This window comes from Poecile atricapillus, chromosome 13, assembly GCF_030490865.1.
Source record: "Poecile atricapillus isolate bPoeAtr1 chromosome 13, bPoeAtr1.hap1, whole genome shotgun sequence".
In the NCBI taxonomy this organism is placed as follows: domain Eukaryota; kingdom Metazoa; phylum Chordata; class Aves; order Passeriformes; family Paridae; genus Poecile; species Poecile atricapillus.
In genome coordinates, this window is record NC_081261.1 from 353144 (window position 1) to 370961 (window position 17818).

Here is a 17818-nt window from a genome sequence, read left to right on the forward strand (position 1 = left end):
AGCACTGGTGAGTGCTGGTGTGCACTGGTGTGCACTGGTGAGTGCTGGTGTGTGTGGTGTGCACTGGTGTGTGGTGAGCAGTGGTGTGTTTTGGTGAGTGCTGGTGAGTGCTGGTGAGTGCTGGTGAGTGCTGGTGTGCACTGGTGTGTGTGGTGAGCAGTGGTGTGTTTTGGTGAGTGCTGGTGTGCACTGGTGAGTGCTGGTGTGTGTGGTGAGCACTGGTGTGTGGTGAGCAGTGGTGTGTTTTGGTGAGTGCTGGTGAGTGCTGGTGAGTGCTGGTGTGCACTGGTGTGTGTGTGGTGAGCAGTGGTGTGTTTTGGTGAGTGCTGGTGTGTGTGGTGAGCAGTGGTGTGTTTTGGTGAGTGCTGGTGAGTGCTGGTGAGTGCTGGTGAGTGCTGGTGTGTGTGGTGAGCAGTGGTGTGTTTTGGTGTGTTTTGGTGAGTGCTGGTGAGCACTGGTGAGTGCTGGTGTGCACTGGTGTGTGGTGAGCAGTGGTGTGTTTTGGTGAGTGCTGGTGTGCACTGGTGTGTGTGTGGTGAGCAGTGGTGTGTTTTGGTGAGTGCTGGTGAGTGCTGGTGTGTGTGGTGAGCAGTGGTGTGTTTTGGTGAGTGGCCCACGCTGCCAGCATGGGTTGTCTCTTCTGACTCTCCAGGCTGCCTGGAGTCTCTTGTTCAGCTGGGATGCTGTCTGGGGCACAGAGGTGTTGTTTGGGGGAGTCCACGGCTGTGTCAGGGGGCTCTGAGGTGCCTTTTTTGGGTGATGCCACAGCATGGAGTGTGTGTTTGGTGGATGCTGTCTGGGTTGGTGTCCTGGAAGACAGAGCCTCAGTGGTGCTCTGAGCTGCTCTAGAAGCTTGGGCCAGTTGCTGCATTTTCTCTTTTCTCATTTGCTGAAGTAGCTTTCTAGTCTGTATCTGGGATAAAACTCATGGGGAGGGAGAGGGGATGGCTCAGGTTTTATGTCTCTGAGGCTTTCTCTGCTGGCACACACCAGAGCCAGCACACAGGAGGAACCAGGAGGAAGCACAGCGGTGCTCAGAGGGCTCCCAGTGGGGGTGGCCACGTCCCAGGCAGTGCCATGGCCTGTGAGCACAGCCAGTGTTGGCAGCCATGGCCAGCACGGGGCTGGCCCTGCCCTGAGCCCTGAGCCCTGAGCCCTGAGCCCTGAGCCCTGAGCCCTGCCAGTCCTGCTGCTGCACAAGTGAGAAGGGCAGGGAATGCAATGGTAGCAGTGAGCTGGCAGCTGTCATGGCCAAGGGCTGTTCATCACAGGATCCATCCTGCACCCAGTGCTGAGGCTCCAAGGCTGCAATCATTCTTCCAGTTCCCCAGCTTCATGCTGGTGAAGTGTGGCTCCCCAGGCAGTGGGTGAGCACCAGTTGGGCATTAATTGCTGTGGAATTAACCTCTGACATTCTTCTAAAAATAGGCCAAATGAATCCAATCATTAGCAGCTCCCGCCTGCGTTGCCTCCAGGGTATAAACACTGCAGATTAAAGCGTTTGAAGTAACAGGTCTCTGTGTGTCCCCTGGCTTCTCCTGCCTCTGAGCCCAGAACACTGGAGATGGTGCCCTGGTCTGTGGGGGAGTGGTGCCAGTGCAGTGGCTTTTCAGCTGATGGAGGGCTGAAAGGCATCACTTTTAGTTCCCTTGGGAGGTGATGGTAGATTCAGCAATGGGCAGAGGAAAGCAGCAGTGTCGATGTGGTCACCTCAGCTGTTCTAGCTGGGGAGCTCAGGGAGAAAGCTCAAAGGTATCTTAATTTGTCTGTGCCCTCTCCTCTGAGGGTGAAGGCAAAGCACCACCCCAGGCAGAGGGTGGCACAAGGGCCAGGTGGGAGCAAGATCTGCCCATCAGCCAGGTGCTGAGATCAGATGCCAGGGGCACCATTGGCACCAAGCCCTCCCCAGGTCCCAGGAATGGATGGTGTCACCCCAAGGGGTGTGGGCAACTCCCCAAGGCAGGAGGGGAGCGTGCAGTGCCGTGCAGTGCCGTGCAGTGCCGTGCAGTGCCGTGCAGTGCCATGCTGTGCCGTGCAGTGCCGTGCAGTGCCATGCTGTGCCATGCTATGCCATGCTGTGCCATGCTGTGCCATGCTATGCCATGCTGTGCCATGCTGTGCCGTGCAGTGCCGTGCAGTGCCGTGCTGTGCCGTGCTGTGCCATGCTGTGCCGTGCAGTGCCGTGCAGTGCCATGCTGTGCCATGCTATGCCATGCTGTGCCATGCTGTGCCGTGCAGTGCCATGCTGTGCCGTGCTGTGCCATGCTGTGCCATGCTGTGCCGTGCAGTGCCGTGCAGTGCTGTGCAGTGCCGTGCAGTGCCATGCTGTGCCATGCTGTGTGCCATGCTGTGCCATGCTGTGCCGTGCTGTGCCATGCTGTGCCATGCTGTGCCATGCTGTGCCATGCTGTGCCATGCTGTGCCATGCTGTGCCGTGCTGTGCCATGCTGTGCCATGCTGTGCCATGCAGTGCCGTGCTGTGTGCCATGCAGTGCCGTGCAGTGCCATGCTGTGCCGTGCTGTGCCGTGCAGTGCCGTGCAGTGCCATGCTGTGCCATGCTGTGCCATGCTGTGCCGTGCTGTGCCGTGCAGTGCCATGCTGTGCCGTGCAGTGCCATGCTGTGCCGTGCAGTGCCGTGCTGTGCCATGCTGTGCCGTGCAGTGCCATGCTGTGCCATGCTGTGCCATGCTGTGCCATGCTGTGTGCCATGCTGTGTGCCATGCTGTGTGCCATGCTGTGCCTTGCTGTGCCGTGCAGTGCCATGCTGTGCCGTGCAGTGCCATGCTGTGCCATGCTGTGCCGTGCTGTGCCGTGCTGTGCCATGCAGTGCCGTGCTGTGCCATGCTGTGCCGTGCAGTGCCATGCTGTGCCATGCTGTGCCATGCTGTGCCGTGCTGTACTGCCCAGCCCTGCTGCTCACAGAGTTCCTCAGGCTGCATTTAACACAGGCACAGTCCCTGGAAATCCCACTGGAACCGGTGCTGGGGCACAGGCCAGGGCAGGGGGGCAGGAGCACCAGGCAGGTCTGGGTTCATGACAGCGTAGTTGCAAAATGCCGAGTCCATTTAGTGTTAGAGATGATGGAAAACTGGGAATTTATGGAGATGCCACAGGTACAGAGCAATGACAAGGCATGCAGAGCTGTACCGGGCATGGTGCTTTCTGAATGACTGTGCAAGTGAGGCTGCAGATACTTAAATTGTCTTTGTCTTCTCTTTACCAGCTGACATCATCTCCACAGTTGAGTTCAACCACACTGGAGAGTTACTGGCAACAGGGGACAAGGGGGGCCGGGTTGTAATATTTCAGCGGGAGCAGGAGGTAAGTGCCAGTGAATGCAAAAAGCCCATTTTATCCTTTTAAGTGAAGTGTCCTGCTGTTCCCTAATCTGCCTGTGTCACTCCTAAGCTCAGGGCTCTCCTGGCATACTACGAGCTGAAAAACAGCTATTAACATCAGCAGGGCCAGACTTCCTCCTGCCAAACACCTTCCAAACATCACATTGCCTGCGTTCTTCTGCTCCAGGTGTCACAGGGCTCAGGCAGCACATCTGAGAGTGAGATGAGTCTCACTCTCAACTGGAGATGACACCACCCCAAGAACCCCTCACACCACCAAAATTCTGGAAAGCATAGATGGATACAACAATTATGTTTCCCTTCTAAAGCTTTGCCCAGGAAGTGTTAGCAAATGCTTTGTTGGAAGCTGGAGGTTGTGCCTTCTGGAGAAGTGATTGTTTGGCCCTCAGCATGGCCCTGCTCTGGTGGGCACCTGGCCAGCCTGGCTGGGGCAGCTGTGCCAGCTCCTGCTGCCTAGGATGGTCCCCACCATCTCCAAAGCTGTTCCAGTTAGCTGCTCTGGCCTGAGCCAGCGGGACCTGTCCTCAGCTGTGCAGGAAGGAATACATCACACCTGGGCATGAGATATGTCATGGCCCAATGATGATTTTAAATTTTTCTCAAAGTTAAAGCTTTAAAATTATGTCTACATATGCTGAAGAGAACTCAGCGGTTAACCATCACGTATGTAGACACTTCATCAGCCTTTCCAGCACTATTTCATTTCTCCTTTTCCTCTCATTTCTACTATTTCTACTCATTACTCTACTGCTTTTCTTGAACTTCATGTCCCCAGCATCACTCTGAATGTATCCACTCAGCTCCTGCTCAAGGGGACATGTGGTGGTGGGCTTCACCCACCCACCCAAACCAAGGCTGCCCATCCTGTGCCTGTGGCTGCTGCCAGCAGCTCCTCTGTGCCTGGGTGCAGCCCCTGGCAGGAGCTGGCACTCGGTCCCAGCCATTCACTGGGGACAGACAACGGGGTGGGAGCCATTCCTGCTATGTTCCCTCTCCATTTCTCCTCAATTCCTGCTCCATTCCCACCGAGCACACCAAGTGTGGTGTCAGCAGAGGCCGTGCCTGGGCATTCAGCCCCAGAGTGCCCTGAGCCAGCTCCTCCCTGTCCCTCGCAGAGCAAGAACCAGCCCCACCGCCGGGGAGAGTACAATGTCTACAGCACCTTCCAGAGCCACGAGCCAGAGTTCGATTACCTGAAGAGCCTGGAGATCGAGGAGAAGATCAATAAGATCCGATGGCTGCCCCAGCAGAACGCGGCGTATTTCCTGCTCTCCACCAACGGTATGTGGCCAAGCTGTCCCGCTGCTTCCCACCCCCAGCCACAATCTGTGGTGTTTCTTTGGGGAAATATTTTTAAATACCCTCCCTGCAGGGTAACACTGGTGTCTTGGGGGAATGGATCTGGCAGAGCTCAGTCCCTGTGCACCAGCTGTTTTTCATGGCAGCCCCTCCCTCTGAGGGAGAGAGGGAGGCTTCTGCCCTGCTGATGACTTCTAGTTTTTATTCTTGGGATCCTGGGATTTTTATTTCTTTTTTTAAAGACAAACTGCAGGTGTTTTGTTTCAGTTTGCAGTTGTGTTCAGCTCAGCAGTTCCATGGTATGTTCTGATAAATATCGTGAGGATCTAGGAATATTACTTGGGATGAATGGGACCTTAAGATGGATGTGACTTAATTATTTCAGGGGAAAAGGAGGGGTCTAATTATCTTCCATAACCAACTTACTTTGTGTTATAGAATTGACTCTATTGATCATTGTAATACAATTCAAAGACTTATTAAACTTGTTTGGGGGAGAATCATTGAAATGCAATGAAGATTAATTATACAGCATAATGCTCTGTTAATTGAGTTTTTAAATAGTTTTTTGATTAGCAGGAATATCACCCTTCAATTTGGGTGGTGTTCCATATGCAGGCAGGTTATTGAAACAATTAGTTTGGAAATACTCCTGTGTTATGCTGCTTCTTTTCATTCTTACTGTTGCACTAACATTTTATAGTGAACCCCCCAAAATAGAGCACGTTAATAAAACAAAATTAATTGTCACTGCTTTGGAGTTGCTGTGTAAAAGAGAAAATGAAGATGGATGATGGGGTTTTGTATGAAACCTGGTGGAAGTGATGATAAACTATGCATGGAGTGCCTGCCAGGAGGGAGAGAAGAGAGCCCCATTGTTCAGAATAACCCCACGTGTTCCTGGTGCTCTTTCTGCGGGGGCTCAGTGGCACTGGGAGGAGAGAGGGAGCTGCAGGGGCTGGGAGCTGCCTTCAGGGAGTGCTGGGTGGGGAATGCCAGCGTGACCCTGGCTGAGCTACAGGCGCCCTGTCGTGTCCCGGGGGTGAGTCCAGGGCACAGGTCCATCTATCAGCACTTCCAGCGTGTGCACTGGGGGCACAGGGGGATTTTCTGGCCAGTGTGGCCATGGTGTGTCCATCTCAGGGAGTGGCCACGGCGATGCTCTCCTCTCTCCTCCCCCAGATAAGACTGTGAAGCTATGGAAGGTCAGCGAGCGGGACAAGAGGCCAGAGGGGTACAACCTCAAGGATGAGGATGGCCGTCTCCGAGACCCCTCCATGATCACCGTGCTACGGGTGAGTGTGAGGGTCTGTGGCAGTTGAGGAGCCGTTCCCTGCGGGGTCTGGGATGAAAATTGCTGCTGGTGTCACCTGTGTGCCGTGGGACCTGCAATGCCATCCTGCCATGGCTGATGTCAAAGGGCATCCTGGTACTGGAGGCTGGTGCTGTGACTGGTGCATGGGGATGCAGGAGAGAGCTGCCGTGGATGCCAGGGCTGTGCTGATGCTGGGCAGACGTGCTGCCAGCACTGCCTTGTGTCCCAGGTCTGGTAGGATCTGTGTAGGGTGCTGTGCTGCCCCACGGGCTGGGCCCATCCCAGTGGTGAGGCAGGGCAGAAGCTCTCCCAGCTTGGGGCATTCCCAAATGTAGCTGCTGCTGTAGGACCAGAAGTACTTTCTCCAAATGATTTTTCCTCCTGGTCCTTACATTAATCGGACCAGACCAGCTTGTAATTTATTAACACCCTGTCAGAATTTTGAATACCTGTGAGTTTTATATTTATACATATAAAATTGTTACTATGATTGTGCTTGTCTCGCTTTGTGAGTCCCAGTTCCATTGTGCATATAGCCATTGAGAACCCTGGGCAGGCAGTTAATTCTTGTCTCTGTACAGGGTTGCTCCTGGTGACTGGCAGTGTTTTTGTTTACAGAGCAGGAGAGCATTTGTTTCATGTAGATGTGTATCTGCTATTATGTTCCAGGCAGCATTTCCAGCCTAACATGCTGACAGCATGCTGGAGAGGTTTGCTCGGCATCTGGCTGCTGGAGCTGGGGCTGTCAGCCCTTGGCAGGTTGGGAGGCAGGATTTGGAAAGGCAGCAGTGTTAAGGGTGTTATCCCAGGTGGTGCTTCCTTCTCTGGTCAAACACCTTGGGAAGGCCCTGGGATTTCTTTCTCCCTTGTCGAAAGTCATACTGAAGTATCAGAGAACCGAACAGGGCTGGAGTTCATTTACTGCCTTGAAGGTTTCAGCCTTTGTTTGACTCTCAGCCCATGCACACCTGGTGCATGGCTCAGTGCCTGAGGAGCTGTTTGGTGTCTGCTGCTGCCATTCCTGCTCCTGGCGGGCAGTGCAGGGCACTGGGAGCTCAAACACGTCTCAAGTGCTCGGTGTGATGCTTATTGGTATCTGCTGTGCAGTGCCTGTGGTCCCTGAGAACAGAAGATTGAGGAGTCTTCCACCAGCCCCACTTGATCTAATGTTTTGATGATTCTACTTGGAAAGATATTTACATAGCTGTAGCTTGGTGTAAATCTGACGTGTAATTGTCCTGTGATGGGTGTGCTTTAAATTAAAGCCACATTCATCCATGGTTTAATTTTCAACCGCAGACAAATGAAAAAGGGTTTTAAATTCACCTTGCTGCCAAAATTTCTCATCCATTTGGTTTAATGGTTTAAATGCACTTGATGAGCATCATTCTCTGAGGAATTTCTAACTCACATAGTGCAAAAGGGACATTTAACTCTGCTCAGGCTGTGTAGTGAGGTGTGTACTATCATTAGAAGAGCTCTGTTGATTTGAATCACCCCCAGTCTAACAGCTGCAGCCTTTTGACCTGTACCTGTGCCTTGGGATGTATGCAGGAGATAATTGACTCAAGTGATACCCAGGACATAAACCTTTCCAAAGAGAGGATGTGTTTGCTTTGGTCCCTCACAGTCAGGGCAGTCTGGGGTGACACCCCAAGAGCCACTGCTGGGACGGTGCCACAGGGCCACTCTGTGCCTGTGTCTTCGTGTTCGTGGCTGCCACAGAGCCCTCTCGTAAGAGCTGCCACTTGGCTCTCTCAGTTCCAGCAAATTCCATCATAAATCCTGGTTTGTGTCTCCCATTTGGCCGACACACTCAGGTTTCTTGGCCCCTGTGCACAGTTTTGCCGGGAGGCTGTGCTGTGCCCCCTCATCAGATTCCCCTGACAGAAGTCCTGTAGTGCCTGTGATGGGAGATGCCTTGGAGGAGGTCTGCTGGGTCTGCTGCCTTTCTGCCTCAGCAAAGAGATTTGCCTCTTTTCCTTGTACACATTCTGCAGAGCATTTCAGTGACAAGGCAGGACAAGAGATGGAAGCAGCAGCTCCATCAGCTGTGTGGACAAGCAGTGAGGCAGCAGCTTTGTCCTCCTGCAGGGAGGTCCCCTCTGAATGTCACAGGGCAGGTCAAATGTGACAAAGCTGTGAGCAGTGTGAAGTTGTCAGTCTGCCAGGAAAATCGTGTTTGATGCTCATTTTGTCTGCAAAATGCTGAGCTTGAGGTGGCACTGGGAAGTCACAGAATGTAACTTATGTAGGTAGGAAATGAGTGCTGGGGAACATTCCCTGCCTGAAAAAGCTCAGCTACCGGAGGAGCTCAGCCACTGGGGCAGGTGGAAAACTCTGGATTTATCCCTGAGCACTTGCTCTGCTCCCTGATTTGCCAGGGACCGGATTACAGCTTCCTTCTTGGAGACCCAAGGCTGGGGTCAATCCGAGCTTCAGCTGGACTAATCCCACTGGAGCAAATGCTGTGGAGCACGCTGAGCCCTGGCCGTGCTGCGGGGGGCTGGGGGAGCGGGGCTGCACGGTGCCCGCTGTGCTGGCCTGCCACTGCTGCTGGGCAGCTGTCACAGGGGAAATGTGTGCCCTGCTGCAGGCCCAGGAGCGAGAAAAACTCTCCCCATCTGCCAGTTCAGACCAGTTCCCTGCTCAAGGTGAGCACACTGGTGCCCATCAGCAGGTGGCAGGGGAAGCTGCCTGGGCCAGTTCTGCCACACCTGTCAGGTAACCACAGAGCTGTGGCTGCAGCTGCTCACCCTGGCAAGGTGGGGATTCACACCTAATGAATTATTTATTGGGATTTTTTATGGTCACTGCTCTGGCTCAGGTTGGGATTTCAGTGTAAGTCCAGTGCAGTCCATTGTGCCCAGAGGGTTTCCATGGAGGTAACCGGCAGCAAAGTCTTCCTGTCCACTGCACAGAAATGTGTGAGTGGTCCCAGTGCAGCCAGCCCTGCCACATTCACACCCTTTGGGAATTTCTGGCCTCTGGTGTGTCCTATGAGGATTCCCAGCACTGCTTTCACATTGGGTGCAGGTGGTTGTGTCCCATCCCACTGCAGGGCTGTGTGGGAGTTCCATGGCCCCACCTGGCCCCCAGGAAGGGGCAACCCAAACCTGACACGGGTGGGCCTTGTGCTTTGGGGGTTTGTGACTCTGCCATCCCAGGAGCCAAGTCCTTGATCCTTTCCCCCATATATTGACCTGTGCTTTGCTAACGCTGCTGCCATGTGACACTCCTGGGCAGAGGATGAGGCATTCCTGGGAAATGCTGAACCTCTGGGATTCCACTGCCCATGTCCATCGTGGCACTGTGGATGACATGGAGGGCTCGGCCACACAGAGCTTTCCTGCAGGGAGCATTTGGTGCCAGTCAGAGTGACAGACCATGAGAGGGGAAGCCTGATGGGGACAGGGGCAGTTGCTGACACCACGTCCCCTGTGCCATGGCCCTTCTCTCGGGACTGCCGGTGGCAGGAGGATGCACAGTAGCAGTGGTGGGAAGGGGCAGGGACATGCCAGCTCTCTCCATCCCAACCATCAGGAAAATGAATTTCACAGCTCAAGAAAGGATTAGTGTCTCATTAACCCAGGGCAGGGGAAGCCTCCAGCAGACACAGGGAGAGGAATCAAGTGTCATGTGTGCTCAGAGTGAGTGGGATGTCTTCTGCAGGGGGTGCCTGCTAAAAGCAGGGATCAGATTAAGACTTGCTTTGTTTTAAATGAAAAGTGACTGGCATTGCCCCCCTTCCTGAAACAAAGTAATTGAATTTATTAGTGTTTTATTTTCTTTGACAGTCTTTGTGTGTACTTGATGTGCTTTGTTACACTGAATTACCATTTAATAATGAGTGTGTGTGACACCAGAGCCTGCCCTGAGGTGGGCTCTGGAGCTGGAGCTCTGGAGCTGGAGCAGGTATGCACAAGGAGGTCTCTGCTGTTCAGGGTTGTTGTGGCACTGCTGATTGATCTTGGCGGGCTGGGCAGAAGCTGTCTTGGCCTGTGCCTGCTTCAAAAAACCACAAGAACCAGTTCCAGTTGCTGTCACATTGCCCCATTTGTTGGTCTCCACTTTGGCTGAGACCTGGCTGGGCTGTCCCGAGCCAGGGTCCCCTGTGCTGCTGCTGGGGAATGAGCTCACTGTCTGCTCCCAGCAAATTCCTCACTGCTCCTGCCTCAGAGTTTCAGTGCTTTCAGAGTTAAATCCTCATTGCTGATACCCTTATGCAGGAACTTGCAGCATGTGGGCATGCTGGTTTCCATACTTCAGTGCAGATTCTTGCCACTGTAGCAGATAAAAATCCCTGCTTTAGCAAACCACTCATGGATAACCAGGTTTGTCCCTCTTGTGGGGTTTTACCTGGTGACAGGCCAAGTCCCAGACATTAAAAAAAGTCTCCCCAGGATTTGGCTCTGAAGTAATGTGAGGAGAACATTCTTGGCTTAAGAGTTTGCTGTAGCTGTGTGGTTGTGAGTGGCTGCCATGTAGGAATGAGTAGGGAATTGTGCTGGGGAGCTGCAGGTGTCAGCCCGGGCTGGGGACAGGAACTCGCCCAGGGTCTGACTGCGAGCTGTGCTGGGCCAGAGTCACCTCACTGAGCACAATGCGCTGCCCAAGCCCTTGCTGTGCTTGTTTTCATGCCCAGCCAGGCCCAGTGAGGTTCCTGAACCCTTTCTCTTTGCACAGCCCTGTGCTCTGTGCTGACAGCCGGTCCCTGTGGTCCCTGGGTGAGGCGCTGGCCCCAGCCCCGGCTGCCTGCGCAGGATCCCTCAGTGCAGGCCATGCATCACTGCCTGTGCCAGGTGCAATTAGCGTGCAGGCTCATCACATTAGGCTCAGGCTCTGAGCTGGCAGCACCAGTGCTCTCGTGTCACTCCAGCTGGCTGTCACTCCCATCCCCACCTCTGCAACCAAGGGAAATCTCTTCAGGCAGCACACAGATAATACAGGTAATGAAGTAGCTGGAGGAAACAGCTCACTGGCAAGCAGGAGCATGCACTGACACATTCCTGGTATATTGAGTTGCCTTCAGAGCACTGTGTCTGAAGTTATTACTGACCCCACTCCTCACACACATGGTCCCCTCTGCAATGTCCCCGCTCCCCGAGGGGTTATGCTGGTTTATCTAAAGGCAAACACCCACAGCTCTGTTCCTGGTCCTTTCCTCTGTCCCTGTCTGTGTTTCCTTTGCTCTGTTCCTTCTCATCTCTTATCTCCACCACTTCACTGTGAGACAAATGCAAAAAAGTTTAAAGAAAAATCGTGCTGACCGGGCTCTCTCAAGAAATGTATTTCTGTCAGAAATGCTCCAGGAATTTCAGATCCCAGCTAACAGTGACAAAATGAGGTGGAAGAGGTTCTCTGGTTGTTTTTCTGTTTCAAAGCTGGAACAGTTGCTGCAGCAAGATCAGAGCCTGGTTTACTAGACTCTCACTGCTTCACTGTGCTCTAACTATCCTGGAGCCTCTCTCAAAATTAGATGGCTTTTGTCATAGCCTAGGGAAGGCATTAGGTGTCCCTGGAGGGAGCCTGTTAGGAGCAGGTGGGTAAAAGCACTGCCAGCCAGAGCTCTGTGGGACCCCACGAGGGCACCCCCGTGTGGGTTGGGCCCACTGGACCCTGTCCCTGGGTGCTGATGCTCTGCTCCCCTCCCTGCAGGTCCCCGTGCTCCGGCCCATGGACCTGATGGTGGAGGCCACTCCTCGGAGGGTGTTCGCCAACGCACACACCTACCACATCAACTCCATCTCCGTCAACAGCGACTACGAGACCTACATGTCAGCCGATGACCTGAGGATAAACCTGTGGAATTTCGAAATCACAAATCAAAGTTTTAGTATCCTTTGGTGTGTGTGGCTCTGGGGACGGTCCTGGGTCTCAGTGAGGTGCAGCCCCAGGGGACAGAGCGGGCAGTGCAGCAGCTGACAGCCCCACACGGGCTGTGGTGCTGCCTGTGTGCCCCTGGCTGCAGAGCACCGAAGGTCCCAGCCCGTGTGTCATTCTCCAGGCACTGCCCTCTCACCTCTGCTGTGCCGCCGGTGGCACGCCAGGCTGTGCCCAGCACCCACCTGGAGCCGCTCCCTGCACGGCTCAGCTGCCATTGCCACCACTGCTGCTGTCACCTGCCGTGTGGGTGACACATGTCTGGATTTGCCTGCAGGGTCTGGTGGGGCAGGCAGTGGAGGAGACGGATGCCTTGGGGAAGATGGAAGCACTAGCGGCGCGTCCCCGTTACACCCTGCAGCGGGTGACAGGCTGCCAGTCACCGCTCCACAAATGAGGTGGAGACAGGCACGCTCCTGACGGGCACGTCAGAAATAATAACCAGGAATCATTGGTGGTATTTATATGGAGTTTCCTGCTGAGAAATCCCTGGGGCATGACTTGGGCAGATGGAGAGGATTTCGGCAGACACAGGCATGTGGCTCTGGGAGCTCTGAGTGGCTGCAGGAGAGCAGGGCTGTGGAGTCTGCTTATTTGCAAGGATGAGGGTGGGGAGTACTAAATCTGTGTCAAACCTCATGGAGTTCACATGGCCCAAGGGACTTAGACAACGTTTTTCTGTTGGTTGTTGTTCCCTGGGCTTTGCTGCCACTGCTGTTTTCAGTATGGTTACTCACCATGCCACAGTGCTGCACTAAAAGACATTTGCTGTGGCCCGGGGTAGGCGGACAGATGAGGTCTCGTGCCCCACAGAGGGTCTTCCAGGCGTGGTACCAGAGCTGGGGGTCCAGCTCAGCAGAAGACATGCTGGGTCTGAGCCTTCCCCTGCAGGAGCGGGCTGGGCCGTGCTGCGGTTCTGCCCGAGCTGCGACGGAACACGCGGCCTGCAGGGCTGAGGGGCAGCGCCGGTGCCCAGAGCCATCGCTCCGGGCTGGCTCCTTGACTTCCCTCGCCAGACATCGTGGACATCAAGCCGGCCAACATGGAGGAGCTGACGGAGGTGATCACGGCGGCCGAGTTCCACCCGCACCACTGCAACACCTTCGTGTACAGCAGCAGCAAGGGCACCATCCGCCTGTGCGACATGCGGGCCGCTGCCCTCTGCGACCGCCACGCCAAGTGTGAGTGCGGCACCGCGGCCCTGGCACAGAGCGAGAGCACCACTGGAGACCCAGCTGGGCTCGGGTCTGCCCTAGAGCCTCCTTCCCTTCTCCCCACGGCTGCCATCCCCACGGCCACTCAGCCAGGGCCATCTCGGGGCTCAGCTGCTCCCGTGGAGAGGGAGCTGGTTCTGCTGCTGCGGGAGGAGGGAGCTGCCAGAGGGAGCTGCTGCAGGCAGGGCAGCACCCGCTCAGTGCCACAGAAAGTAGGTTTGTTGTGTAAGAGAGAATTAGTGCTCAGAAATCCTTTCCATGAGCTCAGCAGCCCAGATCTGCTTCTGCAGCAGGAGCAAAGCCACACAGAAGCCTTCAGCCCAAAGCAAAACCAGCTACTCTGAGCCCCTGTCCTGCCTGGCCACTGGCTTTGGTTCACAGACCCACTCAGGGACTGGGCAGCACCAGCTGTGTGCTGGGACCCCCGTGCTGGCATCTCCTCTGTGTGTGAGTGTGTTCTGGCATCTCCTCTGTGAGTGTGTGCTGGGAGCCCAGCCCTGCTGTGTGCTGGGACCCCCTGCAGCAGAGCCCCCACGGCAGGGCAGGTGGCCATGGCCCTCCTGCCCATTTCCACAGTGCTCACAGGTATTCCAGTGCCTCGTGACTGACCTGCTGTGAGCAACAGAGACATGTCCCGGGCTCAGCTGCTTTCTGGATGGCTGAGATCTTTATTTTTAATTTTTGCTATCACTTTTAATATGGAAAAAGCCTCCGGGTTTCTGCTGGTGGTGAAAGGCCACAGCTCTGCTGTGGTCCTGCTGTGGGCAGTGCCTTTTCTGCATTGTAGAGATCATTTATATAGGCACTTCAGACATTTTTCCCACTATTCTGGAGCTCCAGGACTTGGAGAGGGGGTGATAAACCTAAGCCATGTGGGTGCTGATACAACATCATGCACGTGCTCTCTCCCAGAAGCTTCCTGTGGTACCAGGACAACGTGGCAGGTCCCTGGCCTGAGATCAGGGAGCTCCCACCTCAGCTAATGCTGGGGCTTGTTCTTTCCTCTTGCACAGTTTTTGAAGAGCCTGAAGACCCAAGTAACCGGTCATTTTTTTCTGAGATCATCTCCTCAATCTCTGATGTCAAATTCAGCCACAGTGGAAGGTACATCATGACCCGGGACTACCTCACTGTCAAGGTGTGGGACTTGAACATGGAGAACCGGCCCATTGAGACCTACCAGGTGAGTGTGGCACAGCCAGGAGCACTGAGCAGTGGGGCACCCCTGTGTTCCTTGCTGTGCCAGGAGCAGCGGGTACACACCTGCTCTGCAGGGCCTTTGTGCCCATAGATGGTGGAAAGCAGAGTTGTTAAATGTGGGCTCAAGTGGCCTGGTGAGTTGTCACCATGTCCCCAGGCTGGGGGGTGAGGAGGGAAAGCTCAGGGTGCCGGCAGCTGGGAGAGCCAGGGGGTGGCCTTGTGCAGAGCAGTAGCCCTGTCACTGTCACCCTTTGCTGGGGGATGTCCCCTGGCACTGCCTGGCGGTGCCCAAGCCGTGTGCAGGGCGTGGCTGGGGGTGCTTAGAGAAGAGTGATGCTCATGGGAGGGCACGGGATGCCAGGCAGTGCCCAGGGCAGCCTGGCTGTGCTGAGCACAGGGCTGGGCTGGGTGTGCCAGCCCCGTGAGCCCAGCTGGCTCTGCAGTCTGGGCTGTGCTGCTCAGTGTGGGGGCTCATCCTGTCCCTCCCACCGGCAGGTCCACGACTACCTGCGGAGCAAGCTGTGCTCGCTCTACGAGAACGACTGCATCTTTGACAAGTTTGAGTGCGTCTGGAACGGGTCTGACAGGTGAGCATTGGCGGCGTGGCTGCGTTCAGCACGGGGATGCTCGCTTGGCTTTGGCCCAAGGGCTCCCGTGGGCCCTGGGCAGCCCCTTCCTGGCCTTTGGCTGCGTGCAGGGTGTGGAAGGGTGCAGCAGGGACCACCTACACCTGCAGCCTGTACACAGGTGGGGGAGTCCTGAGGGTCCCACTCTCTCCTGGACAGAATCAGTTCTGGCTCTATGTCACCCACAGCTGGAGGAAGGCAGTGGTAGATTTAGCTCCAGGTTGCCAGAATCTGGGGATAATGAGTATCTGGGTGTGACTTACACCGAGCTGGGCGGCAGGAAGTGTGTGAGCCCCTGGCAGGGTTTTTGTCTGAGCCATCAGAGTGAGCTGACAGGGCACAGCTGGGCCTGAGACAAATTCCAATGCTTGCCCAAATCTCATTATGCCTCTGAATGTTTATTCTGCCTCTGGTCAGCAGCAGTTTGCCTCTGAAAAGGTGTGAAAATCATCTGTCTTTCCCCGTTGCAGTGTCATCATGACCGGCTCCTACAACAATTTCTTCCGCATGTTCGACCGCAACACGAAGCGCGACGTGACGCTGGAGGCGTCGCGGGAGAACAGCAAACCCCGTGCCATCCTCAAACCCCGCAAGGTCTGCGTGGGTGGAAAGCGCAGGAAAGACGAGATCAGCGTGGACAGTCTGGACTTTAGCAAAAAGATTCTGCACACAGCTTGGCACCCCTCCGAGAACATCATCGCTGTGGCAGCCACGAACAACCTGTACATATTCCAGGACAAGGTTAACTAGGAGGACCAGGTGTTCTTTAGGAGTCTCATGTACTGATACAAGTAAACACAAGGTTTCAACTGTTCCTTTCCTTTCTTTCTTTCTTTGTTTTCCTTTCCTTCCTGTTCTTTGTTCAGTTCCTGCTCTGCAGATCAAGGTTGTGCAGAGGAGCACTGGGGGCACCCCCCAGACACCAGATTTACACAGGGAGAGCTGAGACTTCTTACAGGGCAGCGTGAGGATGACAGGCCTGGGTGTCCCGTGTCCCCAGGCATGTCCCCAGGCAGTGCTGGGGTGGCAGTGGCCCTCTGCCCATGGCTGAGGAGGTGATGTGGAGGGGCTGTCAGCTGGGGAAGGGATTGGTGGGGTAACACACTGTGGGCTCTGGCCAGCTCTGGTAGCAGTGGTCCCACCCCAGTTGCTTTAAACCTGACCCCAGAAATATTCCACCTGTTGTGTTGAAGATTGGAATGTTGCCTCCCTTTGCCATTTTCCACATTTGTCTTTTTATTACAATTATTTTCTGTTTTACCAACAGAGACAGCAAAACCAAACATAAAATGGAAAAGTTCAGTTTTGCAATGGACAAGCTTAAGGGGAGGGGGGTATGTGCTGCACCTCCAGCTGTGTCTGCTCCAGCCAGGTTGTCCCCCCAGCCCCCAGAACCCTCCTGAGGATTTGGCTTTGTAGATACTGTGGTGCCTTCTTTGGTATATGAAATACCTTTATAAATGATGCTTCCGACCTGCATTGATCGCAAACCAAACCAACCCTGGGCTCTGCTGCAGTTCTGGGCTTTGCTTTGGTCATTTTTCTCATTCCATTGTGAGCTCTTGCATGTTGTGACTGTCTCTCTTTCTCTCTCTCTCTCTCTCTCTCTCTCTTTCTCTCTTTTTTAATTAATTTATTTATTTATTCAATTTTTTTAAAGATAAAGTATAAGTTGCTAATTTATGACCTAAAAAAAAGAATCCACCTGTATATTGCTGTTAGCCCCTGACACACCCCCTAAGTGTGTCAGAGAGAGGCTGTCTGCAGTCCTACATTATAATAACAATGATAATAATAATAAAACCAGTAACACTTTCTCTTTGCATGGCGAGGCTGCCTTTTTCTACTTTACAGATTGGTCAGGTCCCTCTTTATTTGAGCAACTGTTCAATAAAAAAAGATTGACTGGATTTTCTGTAAATCTGAAAACTGCTCCTGCAGAAGAAGCAAATGAAGTCAATTACAAAACTCAACAGTATCACTTTGGCAGTGGCTCCACAGGGGTGACCCCGCTGCCATCCCTCCCGAGGGGGCAGCTGGCACCCCCAAGGCCTTCAGGGATCAGACACGAGGGCCAGGTGTCCCCCGGGACAGCCTCTCTGCTGATGGCACCATGAGGATCACGGCATGTCCCAACCATGGAAAGGAACTGCTGCACACCCCCAGAGCTCACGGACTGCCCGGAAAAGCAGGAGCTGGCTGGAGGCAGGGCCCCCGCGCGCCGCTTTCGGAGGAGCCATTCCAAGGGAAGAACAAAGTGCACTGGCATACGGATTTATTCCAAGGGATGGCTTTCAGGAGTAACTTTTTTTTAAAATGAAACGGTAAAATAAAATAGCAAGAGTAAAAGAACCATTTTATAAGAAAATGCTCCTTTTTGGTTCTGTAAGGAAAGGCTGCTCTGCGGTGTCAGAAGTAAAGTTGTCCCAAACGTGTCCGTGTGGAGTCGATGCCTGTCGTGCCTCTCGCGCTGGGGTCGGCGGCTCTGCGGTGTCTGAAGGCTGCCAGGGCCATGCTGAGGAGGGGTGAGCAGAGGATCCCCAAGCCCCTGGCAATTCTGGGTCCCTCTGAGGGTGTGGGACAGTGGGAACACGTGCAGGTCCCCCACTGCACAGGAACCTCGGCCCCTGACACAGCCCTGGAAGGAGCTGCTGGCCCCCCCAGTCCCTGCCCTAATTCTGGGCTGCACCTGGTGATGAATTCAAACAGCAGCCCTTAATCAGCAGCTGAAGGGCATGGACTGTGTAGTCAGGGAGATGTTCCTCAGACACTCATTTACCTTCACATTAGCTGCAGGACCTTAATCAGCTGACACAGCAGGAACTCAGCCCTGGCTCTGCTCCATCGGGTGCAGCACGTTCTGGGTTGCTGGATCTGCTTGCCCCACAAGGCAGAACTCAGTCCAGCTTTTTTCAAAAGCA

General features: G+C 54.4%; 1 protein-coding gene across 1 annotated transcript in view; it reads left to right on the forward strand.

Annotated features, from left to right (window-relative positions):
- The window catches only part of PPP2R2B (protein phosphatase 2 regulatory subunit Bbeta), a 47765-nt gene extending 30433 nt beyond the window's left edge, over positions 1-17332 (forward strand). The window contains exons 2-9 of the mRNA XM_058849188.1: positions 3225-3322; positions 4476-4641; positions 5842-5954; positions 11633-11810; positions 12874-13038; positions 14085-14254; positions 14767-14858; positions 15368-17332. Of these exons, the coding sequence (XP_058705171.1) occupies positions 3225-3322; positions 4476-4641; positions 5842-5954; positions 11633-11810; positions 12874-13038; positions 14085-14254; positions 14767-14858; positions 15368-15647 (1262 nt within the window). The 3' untranslated portion in view covers positions 15648-17332. The remainder of the gene's footprint in view (positions 1-3224; positions 3323-4475; positions 4642-5841; positions 5955-11632; positions 11811-12873; positions 13039-14084; positions 14255-14766; positions 14859-15367) is intronic.
- The last annotated feature ends 486 nt before the right edge of the window (positions 17333-17818 follow it).